At 31.3% G+C, this 18,463-nt stretch overlaps 1 protein-coding gene across 2 annotated transcripts in view; it reads right to left on the reverse strand.

Annotated features, from left to right (window-relative positions):
- LOC126777047 (serine/arginine repetitive matrix protein 2) overlaps window positions 1-12,346 on the reverse strand; it is an 84,736-nt gene extending 72,390 nt beyond the window's left edge. For both annotated transcript variants that reach the window (XM_050499917.1, XM_050499900.1), the window contains exon 1: window positions 12,074-12,346. In XM_050499917.1, coding sequence (XP_050355874.1) covers window positions 12,074-12,188 — 115 coding nt within the window. In that variant the 5' untranslated portion in view covers window positions 12,189-12,346. The remainder of the gene's footprint in view (window positions 1-12,073) is intronic.
- Between the last annotated feature and the right edge of the window lie 6,117 nt (window positions 12,347-18,463).

Consider the following 18,463-nt stretch of genomic DNA (forward strand, 5'->3'; position numbering starts at 1 on the left):
CGTAATACGACACTTGAATTAAGTGGCTGCCAAACGAAGACAAATAATTTTGACTTAAGAACACCTTGAAAACTACCAAACTTGTCTCTAGAAAACCCCAAAATAAATTTAAAATTTTCACGTCATCAATTGGATAATCTATTCATCTGATGTGTATGTGTGTATTAAGACGATATATTTTATTATATACACTAGATAAAAATTCTGTCAATTTTATCATGAAAACATTTAAGTACAGTTTTGACATCTTATAATAAAATAAGGTTTACAATTTTCTCATGTTATCAAGTGGAGTGGAAGTATTTTTTTTAAAAATCTATATTGTATATTAAGCAACAAAAACAACAACGTTAGATAAATGACTAGCTTGCATGTTAGTAAATTGTAAAGTAATTAATTTTAGAATTATTAACTGTTAATTTAGTAATAAACGATGGAACGCGAAACTCATATAAATATCAGCAAAACATAACACGCTGATCACTTCGAGTATTGTAATCTACAGAACAATAGCTTACATTTTTCAACGAAATGTAACTTTAAACCGATGTTTCCAGTTTTTACGGCCCACTGCTTAAATGGTTAACGGAACGATGGATTGAGAAACAAATCGTTTTGAATTTTATGAGCTCCGCAGATTAAAGTTTTTTGATCGATCGCCAATGTAATCGATTTCTTAATTACATTCAAGACATGCGAGTTATTTAACGATTTCCAGTCGAGAAGTGCACAATACGCAGTCTGCGAGGATGTAGGCTTTTTCCTTGCAGGCTAAATCTCCGAAAGATACCCGGGTGGGACTTGGTTATGCGGGATTTCTTACTACTAGAACCCCTAAGATGGCCATCATCGACACGAAATGGTTTTAACATAAGCATTAACGGCGGCGAAGAGTCATCTAGCCCTCCCCGCACTAAACAATTGTGCGTGCGACAGTTCGAGGCTATCCCAGTTGTCGTCCTTTAGTGCTGCCAGAAACAAGAAAACCCACCACTTCACGTACCTACGGCCCTAGGGTGCGTGGATGTAGCCTACGTAGACTTAACTATACATATCTTCAACGATTTCAAGATGGTTTAGTCTCTAGTCTGCGCGACCTCTATCTAGGTTTTAACTGAATCGTTAACGAATTTTCATAGCGCGTTATTCTGTAATAACAGCTTCATAAATAAGAATTGGCAATTACGTTCTACTTTTCAAATGTCACGAATGTATTTTGCATGTCAAATAAGTTTTATTCTGCACATTTACTTTTAATTGCGAACATGCTAATAATTAACGGCACTTTTATTGATATTTAAGAAATATCCGCTTATTAATTACGCCAGTTATTTACAATTATGTCGTCTAGGTAAAACGTACGGTATTTTTTATATTTCGTATTCAGATTATATTTAAATTTCTAGTTTACATAAAACCGAAAATAAAATAATTATATAATATCAACCAATGCTCAAATTTAACAATATTATATATTTCTTAATAGTTTAAATGTCCAATTTAATTTTAATTTATTTGCTCTTAGTATGTTTACAAAATCGTTGACTGGTAAGGTCGTTCGAGTGACTGACCACATTAACCGTAAGTGATAAAGTGGACCAACCATGGCAACCGAATCTAAGTAGTTAAGTACAGTAATACGTAATTGTTTACTTCTATTGTAATGGCGACTTGATGGTACTTCACTAAGCATAGCGCTGTCATTGATATATTTGCAGTTATTGTCCGAACTCAACACATTCTGGATATGTAGAGGACTTTGATGGAGGACTTGATTATATTGGCATTATTATACACAAATGACGCGAATAACAAATATGTGTTCTCGTCCACTTTTCGGCTTTTTATTATAAATCAAAGGAGTTAAATATATAAATTATACAAGTAAATTATTGTTACTTTATATCCGTTCGTCTGGCTGTTTTTGAGCCTAAATAACGCCTTTTTTACAAAATTGGCAGGTGGGTACTAATAAGGGCCGGGCCACTTAATGGTAAGCGATTACCGCTGCCCAAAAACATTGGCCTTGTAAGAAATATTAACCAATCCTTTAAACTTTTTTTTAAATATATAAATAATAATAAAAAAAAATTAAAATATATAAATAAAAATATGAATAATTAGGAGTACTACACACGAAATGATATACAATACAAAAAAGAGTGAAAAATTACTTCTAAATTATTCTGAAGAATATAGTACCTACAGTTCTTTTCACTATAATATTTATTTATTTATTTATTAAGGATCTCCAACAAAGGATACACACTTACGAGTACATTACATTATATTATTATACAAAGCAGACCACAGCAAGCGAATGATAATGATACCCAAAGCACTATGATTTTTTTTTTCGTACTCCTCTCCTCTCAACAGCGTCGCAGCTACCGATTCAAGAAACAAATATACCTATGTTTAAAGTATGGGTAACGGCGGCAGATGTGGTTTTTCGCAGAACATGTATAAGCCCCAAATGTTTTTAAGGTAAAAAAAAAAAACGAAATTGTTTTACAAAAAATCCCTAATGACAGTACTAGATTTTTTACAAATATAATTCTTTAAGCAATTACCGTCTCAATAATAATTAGCATTACGAGTATAAATAAAAAAATGTAAAGATTAAATGACATTTTCGGGATCTTTTTCTATCGAGCAAATTTTATTATTTTTGATCAAATACAATCATTGAAAATAAAATGTAGTTTTAAAAACTGAAAATTTGGATTTGCCCATAATCACGCAAAATATATAAAATACTTTTTAGATAGATAAGATTTGTTCATATTCTATATTTTACGGAATTTGTTTAAATAAGTTTAGTGGAGTATTCAATACCTGATTATGTATGGTTCTTATTAACGTCGAAGTTGAAACTTAGATGGAAAAATGTAAATATAATATTTTAATATTGTATCTAGTCCAACATTGTGAACGCGTTTTCGTTCGTGTGGAACATAAGACAGACAAAATCGTCGAACTAGAACTATGCCACAGATAATATCAAACTTGTAACAGATTATAACTCAGCGTACTAATAGTAAACGTCGTTTTGTAATGTTGAGCAAAAGAAACAAAACACTTTAACCATTTACCACAAGTTTGTTTCGTTTAAATCGATAGAGCTTACAAGAAAAGTTTTATGTTGCACTTACGTTTAGTAGCTTTGCTGTTTTTTTTAAATATTTTTTCTTTCTCCACAGACTTCATTTTTATATTATATTTATTAATCTTTTATTCGTTATGTATGTATGTCAACTATACATAATTGTATGGATAGAATACTATTTAATAATTTTCTTATTGGACATATGCCTAAAAACCGCCTTAAAAATTGACAAATAATAAGTGGTTTGAATTTTAGAGTATTTTATTATAAAGGTCAAAAAAATCTTATGAATACCATGTATTGTTATATTATTAGTAAAATTTTTTTTCATAAAAAAGATATTAAACGGTTAAATTAAATATCATGACTTGTCAATACATGTAAAGAAAAGTTGAAGTACTTTAAAGATAATGGGATGATTGTCATATCTTCTGTAGGAGAAATTTCAAGGTGATGTTTAGATAAAGAATGCATTGTTCGTATAAAAATATTAAAGCTGATAATAATATATCTCGTACGAGGCTAACTTGTACGAATGTTTAAGTAATATTCAGATAAAGCCAAATACCTATTATTATTGTCGAGATCTCCGACTATCATCAATTGCTTGCTCTTATTTATTCATTTAGAGTCGACGCCAGTATGTTTTACCCTTGCATTAATCTATATCATTCAATAGTCAAACTTTTCGGCTATATTTTTAACAAAGTCATTCAATCGTGATGTTCAAAATTCTGCCCCGTGATTGGTTAACGCTGAAAACAAAAGCAACTTATGATACTGTGTTTTTTATAATATCACGATGCACAAAAATCGTTATTATACCTAATAAATACTTCATTTAATTAAATAACCTCGACAAATGATTTATAAATAACATAATATTAAAATATTTCCTTAGATATTCGTCCATTTTGGTCGCAAAAATACAAAAGATGTAATAAAAATTATATTTTTATATACCATTGTAAAAAATACATGTCTTTATTACTTATATGTTGTTAAACTTTATGGCGAAAAAAAATCTTTGTGCAAACTGTTTCTGAACGCAACTATTTATAAAATATCTCAATTTGTTTTTTTTTTATATTTGCGGCACATGATGATTTATGAGAATGAATCCTGCAGTTAAGAATACCAGCCTGTCTGGATGAAATCTAACGTTCATCTGGCTAGAATTAAAAAAATTATATAATCAACTGTCAAATTTATATTTTAGAGTAGAAGCAGATTTTTTTTTAAAACATAAAAAAGTCTACGATAAAACAGGTGTTATATTGGTTTATGAAGGGTAAGGTTATTTGTATGAACGAGTTATTTTTATTACAATACTAACCAAACAATATAAGTATTATTAGAAATAAAGATATTGGTGTTTATATCCTGTTTTTTTTTCTTACGATTGTATTGTTCTACTTTCATTTTGGTTTTTTAGCTAATGTCAGATGATTAAAGAAATAACAAACATGACGTGTCCATAACTTTAATTAAATGTTTTTAAATTGAAGCTTTTGGCTGAGTTAGGTTTCTCTTCATCAGTGTTATTCTGTAAGAACTAACTTTGTAATTAGCTGTAATGTTAAAACTTAGGGTACGCCATTTTGATACTTGTATGCTTTATGTTATAGTTTTTATAGTCAATATCGCGTATTATTTTTAGATATTTCACAAGCGTGTCCTGAGGAGTTTCGAATCTGTTCTTACAGCACTATTCATGCTTGTATTTAGTAGATTCTTTATACCCCATATAGTATATATGAGTAAATATACATGCAGTTTCTTTACATTCAGACATATTAAGCCATTAGCGTTGATCATAACGATTGTTACGGTAATTTATCATTGCAAAAATATTATCATTACTTGTGAAGGTCGTTGCTACTTTCGTTTCCATATATTTTACAATCGAAATTATTATTGCGGATTTATTTAGAAACACTTACAGTTTATTATTTTTAGCGTTTTCGAAACGATTTAAAACTATTTTAGGCATTATTCTAATTATTAAAGTAACAGCTCTTTAGTAGCAGCCAGGAAATATAAATATACATTTATTATAATATAGGTAGGTGGACGAGCAAATGGGCCACCTAATGGTAAATGGTCACCAACGCCCATAGACATTGGCATTGTAAGAAATGTTAACCATTGCTTACATCGCCAAGGTGCCACCAACCTGGTGGTTGTGCTACCTACCCAGACGAGCTTGCACAAAGTCCTACCATCAGTAGATGAAGATAAAGTAGCAAAAGAAGTAGAAGAATTAACTCTAGCACGCTGCTTCATTGCGTTTCCGTGGCTATTAATATAATATAATTAATTATAGATGTGGCAAAATTTTGTACAGGTCTCTAACGATATATTTGAACAACGACCACGGCATGAATTATTACACGAACTTTAGTACATGAAAAAGTCACTATCGCTTAAGCTTGTCCGGATTTAAACCGAAGACACGACCTTCGTTTAAGATTAAGGTTGCCTATCAGAATATATATTTTCGTGCTCAACTATAGACACTAGCTTTATATTATGATATAATACTTGTATAAAATTCTAAAGACTGTTTGTGTGTATCAGAATTAGTAATATATTATAAATTTGAATTATAATATTTTGAAGAAGTTGGGGAGGACGTTTGTTTGAACAAGCTAAGATAAGAATCTAACCTTCCGATTTGGAAAAAATGCGTAAGATAGAAGTAAAGAAGTCTACATTGTTAGCGATTATTATCTGTGGAGGATAGCTCTGGCAGCATACACGTCGTAATTATCAAGACCTTCTTTTGTTTTTCTTATTTTTTTACGTTCGATTACCATGGTAGTTGTTAGCTTTCAGTATAAGAATATCGATATGAACTATAAATGTGTTTTATTGCATAATTACCTATTTTGAATTGTTTCTTTCTTTTGTAATTAATTATTCTTTTTAAATGATACTTCACTTCTGTACTACAAATATAACATATAACGCTTGGACCCACGGGGAGGTACACTCACCTGAAACGCAAGTGAGATCCGGCGTGGCTGTTAGTGATTTATACATATAATTAAGAAAATGTCATTGACAGTATTCTATTGCATTAGTTATCTATATTCTTCTAATAATAGAAAGGCCGACAAGCAAACAAGCCACCTGATGTTAAATCGTTACCTCTGTCTGTAGACAATTTTATTGCAAGACAGTTCCAATTAGAGACAAATTTACAAATGTGTTGTTAGGCGAAATAATAATCACATAAAATGCAACAGAAACTTATATATTTAAATAAAACAGTGGACGAGGGAAAAAATCCGCCTCTGAATATTTTCGTCTGGTTAATTAGGCTATTTACAATTGCACCGCTAATGTTAACAGTTACCAACTATAATATTAGTTTTTAGGTCTTTGGGCCCTGTAAGAAATTAATAACACTGGCACGCTTATCATACCGCCACAAAAAAAAAATATACAAAGAATTGATTGCCAGCATTATTAATAACTTGTACCCATCGTACATACGAAGGACCACTTGGATATAGTTATATTTGAGAAAATACCAAAAAACTTCAATTGAAATGAAAGAATACCGGCAGTGGGCTGCAGTGTGCAGTATTACTGTACGTTAGTGTTTATTATGGTAGAATTACACAGTGTGGGAGACTGCTACAGTCAAGTACGACATTTTCTGACTAGATATGTGACGGCTAGACTTGTAATTATTTTAGAATGTAGAGGGTGATTAGTTAAAAATACTGTGCCTTCTTATTTCAAATGTAAAAACAATGATAGCACAAAGTGATAAATCAGCTCCTTCTACCTTTTCTTATTCATGTATGCTTACAATTTAAACGCTAAATGTGCTTAAATACGAGATTGAATCATAAATGAGTTGTCTGTAATGACTCACCGCGTACATAGCTTCAATTAGTTTTTAATTAACACTAAGAAGTTAACATACAAAAGTAGTAAAGTACATTATAAAATTTATAAATTTTGGAAAAATATTATAGATATATATATATTGTGACTATTAAAAAATAGGAAGAATCCTGACTATTCGTCTTAACTCTTTTTTTTGCGTTTTTTTTATTTCTATTAGCAACATATTATTTCTTAATACATATATAATAATAAGTTTAAAAAAATATATTCCTATTATACTTTTAAAATAACCTGATAACATCATATAATAATTCAATTGACTTGATTATTTTTACAAAACATAAAATTAAATTTTTATGTAATTGTGTAGTTTACAATTCTTGAACAAAATCTCCAATATTATTCGAATACTATAGTATAATTTGAAATTTTAATAATATGGTAACATTTTGAAAATATTGTTTAATTATACAGGCAACCCTACGGAGTAAAAAACTCTAAGTCACCCATCAACTGGCGAAGGCACGCGATTCGCCTACGGATAAGAGTCGACCTTACCGGGACAGGTTTGACTGCATGCTTCCCTACACCAATACATTGGAATTTATAACGCCATTCACATATAATACATTATATTATATGTAAAGTTCATTAAAGAGCTCGGCCTCGTCGGTTCATAATGTTAGCGTTTGTCTTTGTATGTTTCAAATATTATTTTAATATTGTGACGTATTAACTTCTTGTGTATAACTAGATGTTGGTATATATAAATATATATATATATATATATATATATATATATATATATATATTTATGACCGATTACAGTGACAGTTGGAACAATATAAGCGTCAATAGAACAATAGTTAAAGGGTCGCCTAGCGATGTTGAAATTGCAGGTTCGATCCTGATCCACTCCTAACAAGCTACGTAGTACGTACGTAGTAAGCTTAATTGGTTGAGTAAATAGAAATATTAGTAATAGCTTGAAAACCGACATTACTAGTATAATGTGTATTCCGTATATACATTTTCGCTAGCTGTATGGAATTATAAACCGCTATACTATACACAGAAAGGACGTCTGCTGAGTTTTACTCGTAATATATATAAAAATTTCTTATATCAAAGTTTTATCTGTTGAAGGAAACATCTATGTATTCATTACGAAAATCGATTAATTTTGTCTTTGTTTTTTGTTAACTCAATAATTATTGTAGAAGATAAATTAAATGTTAAGCTAAAACCGGTTCCGATTATAATCTTTATCGAGAAACTTAAAGAATTTGACTATTTACTGTTTTTCATTAATAAAATTACAAGTACTTATAACAATTTTACATTTTAGTTTATATACATATATTATATGTTCCAACTTCGCATAGATAGAATAAAAATCTACGTAAAATGTTTATATATCGTAATACATATAACTATTGGATTTTGCGGCGATCGCCAGTTGTCGGCATGATTTTTTCCGAAATCTTCAACAATTATCGTCATATTTTAACCAATTCACACAAATCTTTAATAAAATAATTTATTTTAACTTACCTCATGAATTACTCCGTTTATTAGTGAAAACCGTATAAGATTTAGTTCGGAAGTTTTTCGCGTTCAGACAGACGGGGGGCGGCGGGGACTACGTTTTATATTATTTACAGGTTATATCTTGCATCATAATCGAAGAATACTAAGGCCACTTTTCCTCATAAGCTGGTAAATATATAATTATCTTCGAGGTTTGTTTATATAATTTCTTTCGTCCTTAGAAACTGGATGTATTGATTTTGCGGATCAGTGTTCAGTTTATTTTTACTTCTCTCGCTAGGACTATGAATGCCATTTTAGCTTTTAATAAAATATGACGTTAAATATATCTAAAAAGGTAAATAATACGTATTAATTTATTAAAGTATGGAGTATCAATAGTATTTATAATTATCTTAAAATAAAAATGCATTCATTTTTGGTCATATTGATAACAATCAATGATTCATGAAAAAGTACCTACTTGTAAATTTCCTTATCCAATTGACGTGACAACAAATATTTGCAGTTCTTATCAGGATTAGTTATCATTTAAAAACAGCTTTGAGATGAAGGTGACATCGGCGTATTAGTACCAAAAAGAAATTAGCAATAATAACTTAAGAATCCTGACCATTGAGATACAAACTACTACTAAAAAGTAAGTACTACTAATATATAAGGTCAGTCGCGCTCGAGTAAATCCCAAAATCCCCAGGAGGTGTTCCCCTACTATAAAGTTTGAAAACCGAATGAAATCGTTGCCTTAGAAAGATAAAATTCAATTAAAAAAAGAATAATTTAATTTCAACCAATCTCTTTATATATTCGAATAGTATTTTAGTCATAATTATATCATAATATATTATTTTTTAAATTTTTGTTTGTTTTTAAACGAATTTAAAGCAATACGATTGGGCTTTAATTAATACTTAATACTTTAATTAATTGACAGATTGCAATTACCTCTGTCCATTAAATAAAAAACGATAATTTTATCGGTATTATCGCACGATGGTATAAATTACGTTGTTTTTATTTTTACAAAATATATGTTTTACACGTTTTAAGGTATTGTGTACATATTGCGTAACAGATTATTAGTGTTGCCCATGAAAACAAATTTTAATAGTGTGTGATGGTAACTCCTGAGGATCTATTATAATCAGTCTTTCTAATTATTCGTTTTTATGCGTCAATACAAATATTAAGAAGTAAATATTTGTTTGTTTGATTAAGATTAACACAAAAACGACTAATAATCCGACTAATTTTATGTAAAACTTTCACATTAAAATAATTTATTCTGTTTTAATGTTAATGATTTCGTTCCAAGCGATGATCAAATTAGATCAGTATTGTCAGATAAAAAAAAGTTTTATTGAGATATATGGGTGAAAGCAGATCTAATAGCTATAGCTAGGTTCAGACAGAAAGTTCCACGTGTTAGTCTTGACAGAAAGGTATATCCTATGAGCTAACATCATCTATTAAATTCCATCAAAGTCATTAGTTTTTTAGAAAAAACAAAACATGTTATAAATATGCTAAATATTGAAAAAATAATAGGATATGCTTGTATTTAAAAAAATTTTGAACAAAATACCTCTGTATTACGGTCTATGAGCCGGCGTTCATTACCGCAAGTCGCAACCTACAATTTACAAGTTTATCGGCCTTACCTACCTTGAGAAGTAGCGGATTGCTTTCAAAACGCTGATTAAATTGCAGTCGGTCGAATGTTTGATCATGACGCAGGAGATGAAAAATATTTGCGTTACCAAGTTCGATAGTTAGGTGAATTTGTGGGATTAATCTGTGTGTGTTTTTTTTAATTGTCTAAATTAATTTAATTGTGGCCTATAGCCATTACTTGATTTAAAACAAACAAACGCTGCGTTGAAGTAGTTTTGAGTTTGGACCATGCTTTTGTTTGAAAAGACAAAGTTAAGACACGGTTAAAATCACGGAAATGAGGTATTATTATTTATTAAAAACAAACGCGTTCAATATATGTCACAGAATAGTTGAAATTTCAATCACAAAACCTATATAAGTTCTATTTACTTTAAAAAAACCATATGCTGATAAATAAACGTAAAAAATTGTCAGAATGTTTGAATACAATTGTTTTTAAAATAATTCTCAGTAATTTTACTCTATTGAAAGTGTTTTCGCTATCTTTGGTATTTAAAATGTTTTATGTGGATCTGTAACGCAATATAACTTGCAATACGCAGATACTTTTTTCGTTTAAGCATATGTTGTGTTTTATTCGTGTCGTATAAAATATTAAAAAAATAAAATCATTACGATATTAGGTGGCGGTTATTAAAGCAGTTTTTGATATCTACAAAATTGTATTGATTTAATATGCTATTTTATCATTCGACACGGCCCAGTGGATAAAGTGATAAAAGATCCGCCGGAGCTTAATTGCCGGAAATTAATTCAAATTCACGATCCGCTTAAATTGTATTATAATAGAATTATTATTATCTGATACTGGGTAATGGAGAAAACACTGCAAATAAACCTGTAAGGGTATTGGGTCAGTTGAATTTCTGCCTTGTATATCTAATCGGCACTGAAGCAACGTGGTGATAGCATCTTCAAACGTTCACTACTATCGATATTTTCGAATATTTCCGATACCAACTAACATACTATAAATTATAATAGACTTTATAATCTTGATCTTTTGAATCCTATGGTGAAAACGAAGGATTTCTATTACTTCAAAAAACGTCCTTGACGCTAAATTCGTCAACAATATACCTTATAATTTAAGCACTTGTATTGTAGTGGTCAGACGTTATGACAGTACTTACTTATTTCTTCCGTCGCATTATACCTTTATATAACAAATATCAATGTACGTACCACCTATCTTCTCATTTTCGTCAATTGCTCAACATATTAAAGTTTAAATCTTTTGATGTAATCATTATATATTTCGATTGATATGTATATATTTGTATAGTTTAATTTTGTTTTCACTTTAGTGTATGGATATCGCCAGATTAACGTTATGCCACTTTCGAGGAGAAAGTGTGACTTCATTTTAAAAGTCGTACCCATTGCCCATGACGTCTTAAATGTTATTATTACGTTTAGATGTTGTGTACATTAACGATACGATACGATTTACATTTATCGATTTTCTAAAACCTAATTGGTTTTTTACTATTTAAATTTTTGATGTAAAATGTTTTTAATTATTTTTTGAGCTACATGTATAAAGAACCTTAACGTGTATAACCATTGTTGAAGAACAATAAAATAATACATCAGGGTAATTGGTTTTGTTAAAGCCAAAACAATACTTATCTGCATTTAATCAGGTTGAATGAGTTACAATAATTACAACACCATGCGGGTTCAACAGTGTGGACTAAACAAAAATACACAACTGATGTGCTCGTATATTCAAGGTTTTATTAAGTATATGAGTTTAGAAAGATTTTCTCATTCCATGCAATCGATCGCAAACGTCAAGATGCACAAACGTGCTTTCCTTTGGATTCGAACGCTAACGGCCTTAACTGGTTGAGTGAACATTACACTCACCATTGGAGATAAAATAGTCGTCTTTTTCCATTATTTCATGCTGGAAGCCGTAAGCGGGCAGCCATGCATGGGAGCCAGGTGGCTCGGGCCAGTCCGATATGCGAACCTCCTCCATTTGTACATGAACACAACACTGCACTCCTGACACTAGCGTTCACACTACACAAGCATGCATGGACTACCTCGTTCGTCCATCAGGTTGTCATTTAGGACGATAACGGTGGCTGATTTGATCCGGTCTGTCAAGCAATTCGCGTACGTGCGTGCGCGGCGAAGTTCGTCGGCTGACTGTCGATTTGCCGAATGCCGTCGGCGACGGCGCACCCGGCCCGGCACCGGTCGCTGGCGCGCACGCAGCGATCTCACCGCGTCCCTCTATATGTGTGAATAAACTTTTTCAACCAGTTTGAACTTTTTGCAGTTCTGTACCCAAGTTTCACTGTTATATAGTGGGAAGAAGTATAATCGCTTATACTATAAATTAACGTCAATATTGATACCTATAACGAAAAAATGAATGAAGATTTTCATTCAATAGTTTTGTTAAATGTAAATGAAGTTAATGAATATTAGGAAAACTGTTTAGAAACTATAAGCATAAAGAATACAAGTACTAATTCGAATATAATATCTGATGTTCCCAATAATGGTCAAGCACGGGCTGCACGGTCATGGCGGATCTTGCCAAATCCAACGGGACTAGCATTCCGTTCTAGAACTTTAGTTCAGCTACTAACTTTAGTTTTAGTATATATACGATTGTATGTATTTCCATTCAAATATCTACGACGTAATGTAACGTATAAAAAACTCCTTACAGACAGAACGCCGCATGGGTAATTAAATTAAATAAATTATAAATAAAGCGAAAATAAATATTTTGTATATAGGTACATAATATAAATCTCTCTGAACGAAGGTAATAATTGAAGTCTAATGAGGCAGGCGCCGGGTGCCCTCCGAACGGAAATAGTCTAGCGCAAAAGTAGACTAGGCGTGCCTAGTAGAGTCGACGAGTCTTCACGTGAAGACAATTTGCACTTGTCCTGTTTATTTTTTCTCATAATAACACAACCCTGCGATGTGTGCATAGTATGATACTGAGCACATAAATTATAAAAATGCCTTATGTCTAAATTCAACATAACTTTAGAGACTATATTAACGTTGTTCAAATACAGCTATAATTTATTTAAGTCTCACATTATAGAGAAATGAAACGGACCTCTTATATAACTATAGTAATTATCTTATGTATTTAATTATATTTTTATAACTTTTAACAAGAGTTACAACAATATACGCTTAGGTAGTACATTTATAAGACCTAAGGTAGCCAATAGGCCTAAGTTAAGGCAATTGACTTAAAGATAGGTTTGACATCAATTATTGTTATATACTTAGATCTTAAATTATAGACAATTTGTCTATATAGATGAAGTCTATAATTTCGGTGACCAGATGGTTAGTGGTCACCACAACTCATAGACATTGGTGCCGCAAGAAATATTAACTGTCCCTTACATCACTAATGCGCCACCAACCACGGGAACTAAGACGTTATGTGCCTTGTGCACTGGCTTACTCACCCTTCTAATTGAAATGTATAATAAACATACCTGTTTGGTGGTAGAATATGTGATGAATTGATGGCACCTACACAGACGGGCTTGCACAAAGCCTTACCACCGAGTAAACTAACTACACATAATATATTATATACAAGTGTGTGCACAAACACAAGTGCACTCTATTTCCACACTCTCATACTCGGGGTACGACAAAAGTTTTTTTTTTTTTTTTTTAAGTTAATGCGATACGAACTTAAACGTAAATAGAGTATGCCAAACCTAGATACAAACTAGCGGTACCTTCTTTTGAATACAATTCGCGTTTCGTTTATTATGTAGGTGCACGCCCACAAAACACATGCCTCGTGTAAATGATCTTGTCATATACAAAGCTGACACTAAAGTTTTTATATTAAATTATGGAATATTTATTCTCATAATAGATATATAGCTCGATTACGTATTAATACACCATGTGCAATTATAAATATTAAATAGCATAAGGTCATCTAGCATACATCCTACTCTACGCGAACTGTCAAAAATCATAAACTAAGTTATTATAATTATATTATTATATATAATTAAAATATATTATTACTTATCATATATGCTAAAATAATCTCATAGATATTAACTACTATTGATGCTAATAATAAATTAAAATATCGCCGTAAACTAATTATTAATATTTTGTATAACGTTCTTATTAGACATTATAAAAATCATGCATATAAAAAATTAAAAAGTTTTGTGAATGACAAACCCGTCAACTTTTTTATTTATATAAGATCATAATCACCCTTGAAAAGTCAAAGTTCATTCACCTTAAAGACGATATCTGCTATAAGTGATTACAAGAATCAAGTAAAATGCTTGTTTGACCTAACACGCAACGCCGGTTCGCTGTTACTTTCATATGAAATTACTACAGGATAAACATACAATATAACTATTATTTATGACCGATAGAGTATATAACTTAATAGAACTGTACACGTACAAGCCAGTCTCGATACCTTACTTTCCTCTGATCAATCATTCCACTGGCAAACATCAAGACCCCATTATTGTTGTTGTTATGTAATGAGTTAAACTGTGCCATGCTACTGCCTGGTGGTTAGAACGCGTGCATCTTAACCGATGATCGTGGGTTCAAACTCGGGCAAGCACCACTGAATTATCATGTGCTTAATTTGTGTTTATAATTCATCTCGTGCTTGACTGTGAAGGAAAACATCGTGAGGAAACCTGCATGTGTCTAATTTCATTGAAATTATGCCACATGTGTATTCTACCAACCCGCATTGGAGCAGCGTGGTAGAATAAGCTCCAAACCTTCTCCTCAAAAGGGAGAGGAGGCCTTAGCCCAGCAGTGGGACATTAACAGGCTACTACTACTATGCTATGGGGCATAGTGAGACGGGACTTAACACCCGATGGTATATTTGCCCGTCTACCTACGTGATTATTACAAAAATTATAATTGCAATTTCAGTAAAAATATTTAAAAAAAACAAGACCACTTAACACTTCAAAAAAATTTAAATTAATGAGGTCAATCAGCATATCTACCTTCAACGTAAAAGGTCGCAGGTGTAGTTCCCGCGCGTGACATATTATTATGTAATTTCATTAAAATAATCATTTATTGCATTGAATACATGTTTGCCGTCTTTAAGTATTTATTTACTATATTATATAATACTGTATATACTATTATATAAAATTTCCTTGTATCTCTACATTTGTTCCTACTTTTTAGTACAACAAAATTTGTATATTAGTAATACATATAGATGTATCGTAACAGCCTGTGAATGTCCCACTGCTGGGCCAGAGGAGGCCTTTATGCTTTCCTCTTTTTGAGGAGAAGGTTTGGAGCTTATTCTACCATACTGCTCCAATGCGGGTTGGTAGAATACACATGTGGCAGAATTTCAGTGAAATTAGACACATGCAGGTTTCCTCACGATGTTTTCCTTCACCGTAAAGCACGAGATGAATTAAAATCACAAATTAAGCACATGAAAATTCAGTGGTGCTTGCCCGGGTTTGAACCCACGATCCGAGATGGTCGCGTGAATCTTAACCGATAGATATATACATATGTATATTTATAACTCAAGCATAATCTTGAATTTCTTATCCACGTTTTATTTTTACACAATAGGTCATCACATTAGCGTGTGCACGTTATTATACTTTCTCCTAATTTTTCTTAAGAAAGTTCTGGAGTAACGCAAGCGATCGTGATCCGTATTATGAAAGCCGTACCCTATATGGAGTGAAGCCAATCATGAAACGAAGCTAATGCTCATATTACTTGCAATTACTACAGTTAATGTCACGCGATGTATCCGAGGTCAGGTGATCAATTATTATTACAGCGGTGATATTTGCCTCGGCTTTTGATTAATGCGATATTCAAAACTAATATACCTTATTACACACTTAAAGTTTATATCTGTTTGTATCTACCCTATTGTTTTTTTTTATATGAGCATAGTCTAAGAAGGCATTTAGATAAATGTCAGTAATATATCTTCAGTAATATTAGATTTTTTAACTATTTTTTATCGAGATACTATTGAAATATTTGTTGGGAATATTTAAAATAAGTAACTTCGATTTGATGTTGTGTTTTCAATAATTATACCTGTCTATAAATCAATGTCTACATTATTATTAAAATCTATTAGTCGCCTAGCCTAGCTAGCCTATTTATATAATTCATTCGGTAGTTATTACAAAATTTCTATTAAAGGTGAACATTCTAAATATATATGTATATAAATATATGTACATTAGATTATAATAGTGATAGATTATAACTATCTTCCTCACTGGCTCGACGCCAAACATCCACTCGACGGGATTACAACATTGTTTACAAAACACTACGTTGAATTCCAATAGAGGACAAATCTTTTAGAGTTTAATGAGATTTTTTAGTACAATAATATTAGTTCAGGTTTTTTAGGCATAAAAATCATTGACTGCACATTATAATTTTGACTTTTGAAAATTTATCAGTGTTCTCTTTTTAAATAATAATTAATATCTATAAATATAAAGTAATATATTTGCGTAATATGTGCGTTTCGATGTAATATAATTTGTTTATTAGAGTTAAAAATACCGGTTACACGTATGTATAAAAAATTATATCTAAAATAAGTGAAACCTGAACATTAAAACATTCGCATTCGCACAAAGTTGTTAAGCATTGTACGATAATTAATATGATCTCTTGCAAAACAAAGTTTATGTATGTTTGCAATTATATATGCACGCGACAGAAAAATCTATAAAAAAGTGACGTTTTTGTATCTTTATAAAGACAAAACATGGACGTTGCCAAAGCACTTTCAAAAATGGGCACTGAAATTTCCCTTGTGGTTATGGCTGATATAAAGCCTCGTTGATTGATCGAATACATAATTATATATGCGGAAGTAACTCTGGTTGTACGATTTCGAGGTAAAAACCGCTGAATAGATTTAGACGAATTTTATTTCGTAGATAGTTTGATAGGAAGGAACATTTTTTATTCAATACCTTAGAAGAACTTGGATAGACTGAAATTTGTTTTTATTACTGAAATCTAATTAAATGTTATTATTCCTACGAGAACTAAGTTGCGAATCAACAAAAGTATTATCTAGTAGTATTAGTATTACGTACTAGATAATCTGTCCGTTAAGTGGTTGGATTAACATAAGTAATTGATTACTCAAACGGAATTAACTAGCGTCTATCAATTTTATTATAACACATTAGTGATTAAAATGCACTAAAATAAAAAATAAAATTAATTTAATTACATGTTCGTATTTTCATATGGATGTTGGGCTTATAATGCATTTTTTTTATGAAATTGGTAAGCGGACTGGCTAAAGGGCCACCTTATGTTAAGAGGTCACCACGGTGATTTAAGAAATATCAACCATTCCTTATATCGCCAATGCGCCACCAACCTTAGGAAATCCATCATTTATTATTTTATTTTATAGCGTATTTATTTTAATATTGAGTCGAGATGGCCTAGTCGTTAGAACGCATAAATCTTAACCGATGATCGTGGGTCCAAACCCGGGCAAGCACCACTAAATTTTCTTGTGCTTAATTTGTGTTTATAATTCATCTCGTGCTTAACAGTGAAGGAAAACATCGTGAGGAAACCTGCATGTGTCTAATTTCATTGAAATTCTGCCACATGTGTATTCTACCAACCCGCATTGGAGCAGCATTGTGGAATAAGCTCCAAACCTTCTCCTCAAAAGGGAGAGGAGGCCTTAGCCCAGCAGTGCGACATTAACAGGCTATTACTGTTACTGCTACTTTACTTTAATAGGCGAATTTTTGATAACACTACAACAATGATCCCAACGCTCCAAAAGTTAAACTCTTCCGCGTCAGAAAAGTTACACATAAACTGAAACTTATAAATTTATCTTCATCGTTTTTAATAATTATACCACAAAGTTGTATTCAAACTGCTGATACATAAATAAACAAAATTGATAATTTGTTTCAACATCTATAAACTTACACATAGGTGAATGTCGTAAAAACGATTTATTTACACTTAAAACACTATTATAATAAAATAAAATAAAGAACGTTAATTGCACATAATCTGAATATAGTCGCACTGAACACGCTATCGTGTCAGCACTTGATTTGGAGGGTCATTAACTTAATGGACACGAAACAAACACACAATTGATCTATATGTGTATATAGATATATGTGTATATAGATCAATTGTGTGTTTGTTTCGTGTCCATTAAGTTAATGACCCTCCAAATCAAGT

Source organism: Nymphalis io, chromosome 2 (genome assembly GCF_905147045.1).
Source record: "Nymphalis io chromosome 2, ilAglIoxx1.1, whole genome shotgun sequence".
In the NCBI taxonomy this organism is placed as follows: Eukaryota; Metazoa; Arthropoda; class Insecta; order Lepidoptera; family Nymphalidae; genus Nymphalis; species Nymphalis io.